The 12,517-nt window shown below is 40.5% G+C and overlaps 1 protein-coding gene across 1 annotated transcript in view; it reads right to left on the bottom strand.

Moving 5' to 3' along the window:
- The window catches only part of zfyve26 (zinc finger, FYVE domain containing 26), a 21,478-nt gene extending 9,263 nt beyond the window's left edge, over positions 1-12,215 (bottom strand). The window contains exons 1-25 of the mRNA XM_005746531.1: positions 12,076-12,215; positions 10,496-10,782; positions 10,322-10,397; positions 9,998-10,084; positions 9,751-9,900; positions 9,311-9,632; positions 7,818-7,942; positions 7,483-7,647; positions 7,272-7,360; positions 7,023-7,174; positions 6,704-6,901; positions 5,772-6,368; positions 5,443-5,607; positions 5,138-5,289; positions 4,557-4,800; positions 4,095-4,358; positions 3,876-3,995; positions 3,616-3,786; positions 3,249-3,482; positions 2,962-3,067; positions 2,001-2,845; positions 1,522-1,721; positions 1,140-1,244; positions 869-991; positions 255-431 (exon numbers count right to left, since the gene is read on the bottom strand). Of these exons, the coding sequence (XP_005746588.1) occupies positions 255-431; positions 869-991; positions 1,140-1,244; positions 1,522-1,721; positions 2,001-2,845; positions 2,962-3,067; positions 3,249-3,482; positions 3,616-3,786; positions 3,876-3,995; positions 4,095-4,358; positions 4,557-4,800; positions 5,138-5,289; positions 5,443-5,607; positions 5,772-6,368; positions 6,704-6,901; positions 7,023-7,174; positions 7,272-7,360; positions 7,483-7,647; positions 7,818-7,942; positions 9,311-9,632; positions 9,751-9,900; positions 9,998-10,084; positions 10,322-10,397; positions 10,496-10,686 (5,058 nt within the window). The 5' untranslated portion in view covers positions 10,687-10,782; positions 12,076-12,215. The remainder of the gene's footprint in view (positions 1-254; positions 432-868; positions 992-1,139; positions 1,245-1,521; positions 1,722-2,000; positions 2,846-2,961; positions 3,068-3,248; positions 3,483-3,615; positions 3,787-3,875; positions 3,996-4,094; positions 4,359-4,556; positions 4,801-5,137; positions 5,290-5,442; positions 5,608-5,771; positions 6,369-6,703; positions 6,902-7,022; positions 7,175-7,271; positions 7,361-7,482; positions 7,648-7,817; positions 7,943-9,310; positions 9,633-9,750; positions 9,901-9,997; positions 10,085-10,321; positions 10,398-10,495; positions 10,783-12,075) is intronic.
- Positions 12,216-12,517: the final 302 nt, after the last annotated feature.

The raw sequence follows: 12,517 nt of genomic DNA, 5'->3' as shown, positions 1-12,517 counted from the left end.
CAGTATTACAATCCGTATTATTATTATAGTTTTCTGATTATGAATTGAATCACACTATGTGGATACAATATTACTTACAAGATATTTTTGAAATTAAACAACACATCCAAAAGATCTTTTTTTAGAAGATTTTACCCAAGTCATGATTGTTTAATGGTCATTATGCACCTCAAGTCTACTAATTACTAATGCTGTTTATCATTTATTTATCATCTTTATGTTAACATACTAGTGCAAACTTCCCAATCACAAACCTTAGAGCCAAGATGAAGTGCGTGGATGTATCGGCGACGTGCAGGAGACACCTGCCTCTGGAAATGCAGGGTGAGGTAGTCTGCCAGGAAGTGGCATGCATCCAGTCCAGGGCGACGATCGAGGGCACGCTCACAAACATCTAGACCAGCTGCAAAATCTGAGAGCCCGTCGAGTAACTAAGCAAACCAAGGGAGGGACAAAGGATATTAACTAGGAGAGAAGAACACATAGTAATAGAGGAAAAAGGTTTGAGAGGGTAAATGAGTTCTGAAAACGTTCTGAAATGTTAAAAAAAAAAAAAAAATCTTCTAAGATCTTAGAAGACCTTAAAAAAATCATATGCTTTCTCTACTTTATGTTACGTAGAAAAAAAAAAAAAGCAAAGCTAATTAGTTTTTTTCCCCATGAAAAAGAAGAGACAAGCATATGATGCTGATTTTAAGTTAGTATTACATAAAGAGTTTTCTGGAAAGAAAACTGTGTGTGTTTGAACAGAGCTGAGTTATACCAGTTCAAGGATAGATTTAATGATACATGACCACACTCTAAAAAATGTTTATACATCTCAAAATGGACTTCAATCTAAATTTCCAAGAAGTTGAACAATCTGGACCTGAAAAGCCTCATTTGTCTGTTCCTTTTCCAGTAGATGAAGCAAATGCTCAGTTTGCAGCTGCAGTCTCAGCTGATCTGATACAGGATACAGCTCTGTCCACTGTGCACAAAGATGAAATTCCTGCAAAACCATACAAACCAATTATAATGATAAGAATATACATAAACAACTGCATACTATGGAGAATAAGGTCTGTGTTAAGTTTTGGTGATAGTAATTTCCTTTCTATTGTCCTGACAATAAATTGTTATAACTAAGCTGCACCTACCTTTGCCTCGAGTATCATAGATAACACCGACTCAGAGTTTGTCTTGGATTCATTTCTCAGCTCCTGCCAAGTGCCCCAGGGCAACGAAGGCTGTAGATTCAACATCTGTGACAAGGAAGAGGACCACAAACAGTTGGCAGGATAGAATGGAAAGTCAAATAAAGTGTCTGAGTGATATATTATATAATACATGTACACCATGCTGAACTCCATTAAGAATCGGAGTCACTAAACTACCAAATACTGATTTTTAAAGTTGCAGAAGCCTTCTATAAGAAAGTCTACAAGCACATGTCTAAACTGTATTTCTGCAACTACTTTGTTAGAATATAGATTTTTTTTCCCCCAATAACAAAAAAAAAGTAACTAAATTCTGCACTACCTGGTGGTAAAGGTCCAGTTCTTTCTTCTTGAGCTCTAGATCTGTTTTCAATGAGGTCTCTGTGCTCGGGTCATTAAGGCAAAACTCGAGCAGCTCCAGGCAGGCAAACAGTGGCCACCGCTCCAGAGCCTGGAGAGCAACTCGGGCTCGCAGATTAGGATCCTGTACTCTGAACAGATGACCTATACCTTCATCTCCATCTGAGCAAAAACAACAAGCATTTTAGTTAAAGTTGAAACAAATGGTACATTAAATTAGTATATTTTTAATTTTAAGATTTTTATGCTACATGGTTGCGATTACTAAATTTGACCTCAAGTATTTAATAAAATGTTTTATTCTCTTCGTATTCTGTTGATGCATAAAAATCTAACTTTCCAAGAGGCATCACTGGTAACTTAAAATGTTTAGTTTTGTGTGAGCAATAGTCACAAACTTTCTCTACAAATATAAATAAAATGAGAAAATTTGTTCCTTACCTTCTAAAGCAGCACATGCAAGCAAGCGGTCTCTTAGCGCCCCCTCCTGGCTGCAACTCTGCCCATAGAGCTCCAGCAGACTGAGGGCTCGGCTCAGGTCTCTGGAGGCAAGAGCCTTCTGGAAGGCGTCAGCAGCAACACCCTGAGCAGCAAGTTCTTGCGGCCCAGACAGCAGGAGACTGATGAGTGGTTTCCCGCAGACAACTGCCCCAAATCCAACGGAGCTTTCCTTATTCTCGCTTAATGACATGCCCAGCACTGGTTCAGCCATGGTGTGAAGGTAAGCCTGGAGAATAGGGAACTCCCTCAGGAGGTTATCAGCTTCACGAGCAATCTGCTCACCATCTAAGACAACTTCTTTACGTCCGCTGCGGAAATATCCAGACCATCCAGAAGATTGTGTCCTAGCAGTTTCTCCTTTACAGGCGCTTAAACATGTCAGTGTGGCCAGTAAAGGGGAGCGAGACTTAAGGAAAGACAGAGCCGATGGTGTGAGGAGAAAAGAATTCAAGGAGGAAGAAGAAGAGGATGATGAAGACGAGGGTGGAGATGTGGAGAGGTGTGTGGGTGTAGAAGAATGATCCTCCACTGAGGCGTCAGACTCAGAGCTCACATCAGACTGAGACTCGGCAAGTCCCAGGATTGTCATGTGATCCTGAGCATGGCATTGGAGTAGGTTAGACAATGCAGCAACACCAAACACACCATCTTCTGTCTTGCCCTCATCTGACTCTTTTCCATCATCTGGACAGGAGATCCACAGAGGAAGAGCCTCACAGCATCGCTGAACAATCACTTTTTGGATGCTCAGTCGCAGCCCTTCCTGTTCCAGCAAGGACAGTACTCTGGAAACATAGCAGGGTATAAAAGGTCAGCATGTTGCTCCTAAAAACAAAACAAAAAAAATATATACACACACACACACACACACACACACACGGGGAATAACCACTATACATACTTGTCAGGAGATACTTGTCGGTCAAACAGCAGGTGAGAGAGAAGTTGAAATGGGGCTTGAAGCAACACTAGCAGTGGGTTCCCAAGCTTCACTTCAGTGTTCTGGTCTATTAGAAACAGCAAGAGATGCAAATCAGAGCAAGACCAGGGAGTTGAAGAGAAACACTCTACTTTCACAATTTAGACAGGACTTAAAAGCTGTAAACATCACTCTAAGAATCAGAGATAACAGGTGGTGGAAGTAGGTATCAAGTAGTTATGACTGAAATGTAAAAGTCTTCATTTTACCTTCTGAACTGAGGCTACGCACTAACACAGATGCTAGTGTGTTGATGTAGTCAAAGAAACTGCGCACATAATCTGGTCTGCTAAGGTCTCTATCTGGCTCGAAGGGACAGAGGCTGTCAAGAGAACGAAGTAGCTGCTTCATGCTGGAGCGCACCGGATGAACATCTAGTTCTGACTGCTTCAGACTGGCCTGCTCCACCAGAAGTGCCAGTAGAGCGCTCCCCACACTGCCCTCTATTATAAGTTAAAATGAGAAAACAAAAAACAGGAGAATACTTGTTTAGCTTTTTAAAAATAGAGGGGGTTTTAAGTTAAATATTTAAATTAAACTGTTTGATCAAATGTAGCATATGTTAACTGTGCCAACCTGTGCCATCTGTAGCAGCACTCAGATTGTGCAAAGTGTTTTCCAAACGCTGCACCAGACTAAGCCGAGCAGAAATAAATTCTTCACTCAGTGTTGGATAGCAACAGAGCAGTACTTCCTGGATGCAGCAACCAAATGGGCTGGCAAACACCTGGTCTTCCCCAACAGCTTCTACGAAGAAGAGTGAATCAGTAACAAAGACACTATTCTGCAAACTCAATTCATTCAGTTAACTCAAGTGTTTAAAACTGTGTATTCACCTGTTTTTATAGAACTTTTACTGGTGGTTGAATGATTTAGGATTTTGTTGATCTGTTGTAATACCATGGGAAATCCACAGATCCCCTCAGAATGAGGCACTTTAAGGTCAACTATTACTCCTGGGGAAGCAGACAGGGATAAACACAAGACACCATTTGCTCTCGTTCCCATCACCATGTCAAAATTAATTCTTCCAGATAGAAATTTGGGCTTCATACCTCGACCCTCCAGGCTGCTGTTGAGTCTGCGTTCAGCTGTGTCCAGCAGCTGTCGAGACGTCTTCCAGAGCTGACAGTGGCAACACGCCAGGTCAAAAGCAGCCATGGCTGCTGGACTGAGCTCCTCCAGCAATGTGTAAAGAAGGCCAGAGGCATCTGATGAGCACTGACTTAGCCAGTAGCCTTCCTCCAGTGAGGGCAGTTTGTGAGCATGGGTGCTGAGGAGACGGTCTGCTATGTCTGAGATGGAGTAGAAAGCCACTCCTGAAGAAAAACATATGCATGTGTCAGTTGTCATGGTGCACAGATGCCTGTAAGTCTTTGTTGTGCTTTGCTATACTAATCTCTTCTAAAACCAATATAAAAAGAGGCCAGACTACTGCAAACAGGTATACCAAGTTAAAATGCACACTCGAACTGAAAAGCAAAATGGGGAGAAAACTTTAGAACAAAAAGTCAAACCTGCAGCAGCAGCACTTCCAATGGCCTGCAGTGTCGATCGGCCACTACTGCCCAGCCGACTCCTCCCTGTCCCTGACCCAGCTGCTGTCCCCAAGCCCTCTGATGAGGATGAGGATGAAGACATGGATTGACTCTCCATCTTTTGCTCCACCTGTGCCAACTCCACCAGGACTTCTTTGTAGCGCTCCATGAACACCAGCTCGCCACAACAGGCAGACGCTTCCAGATCAAAAACCACAGACACCTGTCAAGAAGCAAATGTTGTTAACTGGATGGAAAAAACTCTGACAATACTTACAAACGTCGCCAGTGATCAAAAATCTGGTTAATCAAAAAAGTTATTAACTGTAGTTCTGGTAAAGTGTAAACATGGCTAATGACCAACACAAAAGTGAACTTCTAATGTGTTATAAATGATGCTTGTAATCATATAATTAGTATGATTGAGGTTGGATTTAATAATAGTATAATGTCAATAATTTGAAGTGAGATAACTGCTCTAACAATAAAGAGGAAAATGATTTTTTTTAGCTTTGTTCAAACAAATAAGCAGACAGTTGCATTCAAATTTTATTAGAGACCTGATGAGCTTCCATGAAGTTTCCTCGTCGGATGCAGGACATCAGCAGAGACTCTGGAGGGGACAACATGGCAGGAACCAGCCAACTGTGGGGACCTCCACATGGACAAAACTCCAATTCCACAGAGCCTGTTGTCATTCCTCCTCCACCATCTCACAAAGTATTAATAAATGATAATAAATCAACAACAACAGAAAAATGACTTTGAAGACAAAGGCAGACAAACAAAAATAAATTTCTCCTACAGCTTTAAGACTTTAAGGATTATTTACATATGTAAAGAAGAGCCAGATATTTTTCCTTACCTGATGTGCTTGTGCTGACCTCTCCATTGTGTTTTTCTGTGGAGGAGTGTCTCTCTATGGTATGCCTTCCTGGTTTCCTTCGCCTCCTCAGGCTCGAGCTCTTGCGGGGTCCCAGAGGAGTGACAGTGCAGCCTACTGTTGAAGTTGTAAGAGGACTTTCTGAACCTGCGGTTAAAACAATGTAACATCAAAGCTCCAAGAATTTATGATGAATAATTACCTAAGTATTAACATAGTCATATGTACTGGGTAGAGTACATATGTCAGTTCCCAGTCAAACATGTTATTTAAACATACAGAAGAATAAAGAAAATAAATTGCTAGCTCACCATTTCCAGTGCTCTGGTTGCTGGTAATAATCTGCAGCCTCCACTGAGCCTCTGCAGTGCGTTTGGTCAACCTCTGCAAGCGTGACCCAAATGACTCAGCAGTCACCGAGCAGCCCAAAGTTGCTGCTGCCTCTGCTTCTCGAGGCAATGCTCTTCCTTCCTCCTGTCCATCCTGCTGACCCACCACACACATTCCCTCCAGTCCTTCCTTCAACAGCTTTAAAAACCCCTCCATGCCAGTCACATCAACCAGAAACCCCTTGCAGCCCTGGATAAAGTGTCTGAGGTCCAGGTGACTAGAGTCTGCTGTTGGACTTGAACATAGCTTTTGATTCCCCTTTTTTCTCTCCTCAGTGTTATCCATCTGTCCTTTGTTTTCTGAATCTGTATTTTTGTTTCCTGTATTTGAAAAGCAAGTGTCATTCCCTACATTCTGATTTGAGTTTGCATCTTTTTGACTCTGCTGAACAAAGTCACTGGTGGACAGAAAGAGGAGAGAAAAGATATTTTCCAGGAGCTCCAAGCGGAACATCGCCGGCACTGCCTCCAGATAGAGCTGACACTCAGACAGGTAGTGTTGAAACACCAAATGGCAATCTGAAAAACAACACAACCAAACAAAGTGAAAACATTAGTAAACGGTAAACAACCTTGATGGCTTTAATACGTAGGAGTGGAAATCCTTGTTCTGGGTCCCAGCTTGACCTTTAATGCAATTTCCTGGTCTTTCCCTGTGCTTCCTGTCTATATTTCTGTACTTCTAGAAGAAATTTGCCATTAAAACTTGGTTTGTAAACTGTAATGTGACTGATGCAGAAAAAATGTGTACGTTTTTGCCAAAAGACTGTAATGAGAAAACAAGAGAGAAGACTTTTCTATCATCCATTATCAAAGTAAAGCTTCACTTTATAAAAGAAAGACGGCCTTGTTACCTTCTGAGGTTTTATTTTGGTCCTTTTCTGCATCAGAGGGCTGGTACTGTTGCATGGGATCACACTTGGTGCAGTTTGAGTATTTATGTGCATTTACACAGAGTGCATAGATGGCATACTTCATGGCACAGAACCCCTGGAACAAAACTATGTTTCTTTGTACAACAGGGCTGAGAGTGCCAACTGCTCCAGCACCCTCTGCAAGAAACACACATACACACAAATAAAAGAACCACAGACACCTTTAAATGTAAATACTATGCAGCATCAAATTCATTATTTTTTACTCATTTGAACAAACAAAATGCATAACGCAAACCTGCTTCTGGTAAATTTGGCAGTTGCTGTAATAGATCTAATATCCTGCGTTCTTCAAACTGAGCCAAAGGAGTCAGAGAATGCAGGATATAGAGGGCTGAGTGGTTGTCCAGAGTGTGAAGCTTTGCCAACAATGCCTCCATGGAAATCCCTCTAGAGACACAAAACACAAATATATTAAAAGCTAAAGAGTAACTAGTTAAAAATGAAATGACAGCAAGACTTCAATCTAGAGAAAGCCAGTGCTTACGGATTGTTATTTTTACACCATTCAAGTATTCCAAGCTGAGTAGACAAAAGATTAGAAAACTCTTGTAGAACTGAATCATTGGCTGCTGCCTGAAAAGGTGAAAACAGAGTATCAGTAAAGCACTACCGCCAAATATTAAAAAGATGGAAAATGTCTTTAGAGGTTGAGGTGCATGTAGATGTGTGGAGAGCTAAATGATTCTGGCTGTGACCTGTTCTTTGTGAAGGATGCTGAGCAGCTTTTGAGCCGAGCTCAGACTGCGACACTGCGTCCATCCCAGCAGTAGCAGCAGACGGGACAAGGGCTGGAACTCCAGCTGCAGCAAGTTTTTCAGCTGACTGAATTCCTCGTGTTTAATCAGGTCAAGTGCAGTAACCTACAGGAAGAACCCAGCTTTATTACATTTATTACTAGACCATCAAGATACAGTATGCATTATAAAAATAATACCACCGAAGCAACACTCTGTGCACTTTTTATTACATCTTGGAGGAATTTATATCTGGTTACTAAACTAGTATTATTAGTTTCCAGTTATTTACGTACCAAGACTTGCTCCAGGAAGTGCTTTCCACTACTAAGGCACTCAAAGTAGATGGTCTTCCAAATGGATGGACGATCTTTGTGGCAACATAAACTGATGGTAAGTTGCTCTGCTTCAGGCAGCTCAACTAACAGGGGAATATAAAAATAGCAGTTGAATTCATAACAGAATGAAAATGAATTTTTTTAAGCAAACCATAAAAAATAAAAATAAAAGAAATCCACACAACCCTGACTTTTACAGACTTTAGTAAAATGTTTTTGATTAGATTTAGTGGGTTAAAATACAGCTAATGCACAAGACAAAAACAATTAAAAACAAAACAACAACCCTATTTTAAGTAATAATAAAATCTAAATCACAATAGTCAAAACAGAAACCAACAAAAACAAAAGAAAAAGAAAAGAGGAAATCTTCTTCAGAGCCAGTTAAATCTGCCACAGCTTTACACCCACAGATGCAGAAGTGTAACTGAAAGAGGAAAGAGGTGATGCTAGCATTTCTCTTTGAGCACAATAAAGCAGAGGATGTCTGGTTTTTAAACTATAAATATATCATCAGTATCAAAACTATAAAAAAAAAAAAGTCAAAGTACCACAAAAACAGCTCATGGGGGAACTGACTTACAGGAACATGTGCTTGTACTTCAAAGCAATTTGTCAAACTAACCAACAAGGAAACTGCTTAAAGTAATCACATATTCTAGCTAAAACCAGTAGTTTTTTTTGGATTGCATTGGCCATCATACTGATCCTAAGGATCAAGCTAGAATACGTCTTAATGCATGCTCAATTCAATATCAACCCTTAGTGATCCTCTATGTATCAGGAGTATCGAAACAGTTGAGACGCATTTTTTCTAAACACTGTCTCCATGGCTTTTAAACCCCCAAAACACACTGCGCTAAAAAATGGTCCACCCCAAGGATCGGGTCCCCCGACACAGAGTAATACAGTGCCCGCTGTTAAGTGCCAGAAGGATTGCCATGATTTATACAGTGGGGAAACCAAACAACCTCTGGCAAAGCAGATGGCACAACACGGAAGAGCTAACTCATCAGGCCAGGACTCCACAGTCTATTTACACTTAGAGGCCAGTGGTTTCTTTTTCAATGATGAGGATGCTCACATCCTGGACAGGGAGGAACGCTGGTTAGAGCGGTGAGTCAAGGAGGCCATTTACAAGAAAAGGGAAAGGCCACCTCTGAATCGAGGAGCAAGCCTAAGGGTACATATTTCACCTTACATCTTACAATGCTGTGATTGCAGCATTCCCCAACTCTCTGTGAAGGGTACTCATGGCCATTGATCAGTGGTTGTTGATCAATGGTCATGACAATTTGCATATTAATGATTAAGAAACTGACCTCACAGCCCATTGTTCTTTCAGTGGGCTAGTTTCAGTTATTGTGCAAATGTACTGTTTGTAAGTTTGGGGAAAGCTGGAGGACATGGAATGGTTGGCAGAATAATGTAAATTTCCTTAAATGGACTACCTTGTGTGTGAGGTGAGCTCCTCAGCAGATGATCTCTCTGCAGCCTGAGAGCAGTAGAGCAGTATGTCGAGACAAGTGCGTCACATTGAGGGCGAAGCAAGGAGCTGAGGATCCTCTCCTCTTTCAGGGGGCCCACTCTGGCTGCCCACAGTGCTTCACAAAGTGCCTCCGACTGCCCATCGCTTCTACGGGAGCTCCATGGCATCACAGCCAACACAGCGTATATCTCCTCCACCCACTCCTCCACATTCTCTGGCCTTCTCAGTTTCCTTATCAAGTGCTGGATGAATGCATTCTGCAGAGTATGGTCCTCTGTGCATGCCTGGTCAATGGATGAAATTAGGAAAACCAAAATATATTTTTTTAAGATATGATAATTGCACTGATACATTTTTCAGGTACTTTTAGTCATACATGGTAACAATATATTTGGACTTTACCTGTAAGAAATGTGCTAAAGATTGAGCGAGTCTTTGCTTTTTTTTCCCCAACAGAGTTAACAAACAAGACTCAACAGTAGCAGCAGTTGTTCTTGAACTCTCCACCACCTTTTGCTCAGACTGTTTATCCAAGAAAGCATGTTGCAATTCCTACAGAAAGATTGTGGTCATATAATTACAGAATCGCAAAAAGTTTTTATTGTCAAATGTAAGCTCGACTCTAGTTGGCAATAAAAAGCAAATTAACCTTGAGAACAGTCTCGGGTATGCCCTCTGACCCCAGTTCCTCCAGAAGTAACAAAAACTCCAGCTCTCTTCTGACATTAGGAGAAACCTAAAGTTAAAGAAAAAGTTTTATATAGGTGTTTTTTCTGCTCTCATACTGTTCAGCTGTGATGTTTTAAATGCCTTTTCACATTATTTACACAACAAAATATTATCTCTTTTTTTGCAAGAGCAAAAAATTTATTTTTTAATGTTCAATATTAGTTTTAAAAATATGTCAATAATGAAATAATAACACAACAGAAATTTAAATTTTTTTCACTTTTATTATATCTGTGACAGTTACCTGTTCTTCTGTCCATTTCTCCAAGACCTGCAGCCAAAACCAAGCCAGTCTATGTGGACTCCCTACTGACTCCCATCTACAAAAAACATTATTGGCACTCAATCATTTAAAGAAGCTCAAATACAAAATGTCTTCATAGCCTTTATTTCTTATTATAGTTTACTTCTGACTCACTTTAAGCTGTAAGGATGGCTGACAATAGCCTTGATCATGTCCCGTAAATTTTCGGAAAGTCCTCCCTCAGAGTTAACCAGCTGTGGTACACAGGCCCTTGCCAGCTCCCACTCTCCATGCTGCAGGCACCTCTTGAAGTACTCAAACAGATCCTGAAGCGATGTCTCGGCTTCACAGCCAAAGGGATGCATGGTCACTTTCCCAGTGACGCTTTCTGCTCAGCAGTCACACCTGAAGACCCAACCTCACTACCAGGTAGCCAAGGAGCACCCTTGAGCTTTCTTTACCTGAAACACACAATGATATTTATTTAGGTTTTTCATGAATATTAATAGTAACAGACTATTTGTTACATTAGTCCAAAAACCCACATCGACTGTTCTCTTTTAAAACAGCTGCAAAAGCATTGGGACAACACTTCTGTATTTCTTCATATTTTGCTCCCAAGGAGGCAGAATTTCTTGTCATTTTTAACGTGGTCTTGAGGAATAGTTCACCACATTTTTGAAGGTTTTCTAGTGTTTTTTTCTTTGGCTGCCTTTTCAGTCCAGTCTTTGTACCTGAATATTTTTACAAGAATGTTTCAGTGTTTGTTTGGTTATAAAGCCACTTCACAAAAGTGGCGGTCAAGAAGCCTTAAGGAAGTGAAACAGAGAGAAAAGGCTGAGGTATGCCAAATTACACATGGACTGGACTGAAAGTGAGTGGCATCAGGTCTGGTGGAGTGATGAATCCAAATGTGATATTTCTGTTTTAAAATGTGTAATACTACAGAAAAGGCCTGGGGGGAGTTACAAAAGTGAGTAGCTACAGCCATCTGTAAAACACGCTGCAGCTGCTAGAAAGCCAGTGGTTAATTCAGTTAATGCAAATCCATTATTAATGCAGAAAAGTATCATTAGATTTTGAGCCACCATACCATCTGATAAGCAGCAGCTTCATTTTTCAGCATCACAATGATCCCAAACACACTGATAACGCACTCGAATGCAGAAAAAGCACACCAGAAAAAACAGACCTTGGAAGACCTGCCTTAAGCCCGGAATTTATACATTTTACATACATTTTAAACGGTATGAAAGAAGAAGTTATAACTGTACCGACCCTTTTACATAGCAGATCATGAATGGTAAAACACAAGCAAGAGATAAAAAGAAAGTTTGTTGTGGGTCTCGAAATAAGTCTTAAACATTTATGGGGCGCTTACACGTTTATTTTCAATAGTAGTCTACTTATCACATTATTACCTAAAGTGAATTTATATGTTCTTTACTGACTCAACCCAAAAGCAGAATTTATACCAAATGTATGAAAAGCTACAAACTGTAATTAATTAAGCTGTACATCTTATTCGCTGTAGAGAGTGAAATGCTTCCCGTCCAAAGTGAAAACGATAACTTCGCTTTACAAAACGGTTTTCTTCTTTGACAGTTATCCCACTAGTTAGCATTAGCTTTTGTTAGAAATCAATGTGATTGGATGTAGCTTAAAAATGTCGGATAACTTCCGTAACAGTTGGCAGGGCCGTATCGTTCCACTCACATTAATTATTGAGAAATAAATTCAGAAAAGTTACTTACTCATTTCTTTGAGCCGTTTTTTGTTCAAACTGGGTGCAAGTTACTCCTACCTACGACTTTCTCTCGGCCTGTTATGCTAGCTGCATACAGGCTGCATAACGAGAGTCATGTGATCAAATCAGCTGACTCTCCTACTCCGGTTGGGCAAAGGTTGGTTCGAAGAGGGCGTTACGGATTGTTTTGGGGTTGTTTTTTTTTTAAATTGATGCCTTAAAATGCAGTCGGAAATACTGGCACTTAAAAAAAGGCTACTTAAAAAAGGGCGGGGGTTGTCATAGGGGAGGTATTTGACTTGGAATAATATTTCTAAACCAATCATGTTCTCAGCATTTAAGCTTTTTTTTTTGCTTTTTTTTTTGTAATAATATGATGCTGTGATTTGGGCTACAAAACACTGCAGTCAAGAAAAAGCCTCAGTGACTGGAAAAACTTTGTGATTATT

This window comes from Pundamilia nyererei, unplaced genomic scaffold (genome assembly GCF_000239375.1).
Source record: "Pundamilia nyererei isolate P.nyererei 1_Seehausen unplaced genomic scaffold, PunNye1.0 scaffold00179, whole genome shotgun sequence".
In the NCBI taxonomy this organism is placed as follows: domain Eukaryota; kingdom Metazoa; phylum Chordata; class Actinopteri; order Cichliformes; family Cichlidae; genus Pundamilia; species Pundamilia nyererei.
Note: the sequence above shows the minus strand (reverse complement) of the source record. Positions and strands in the feature narration are given on the sequence as shown.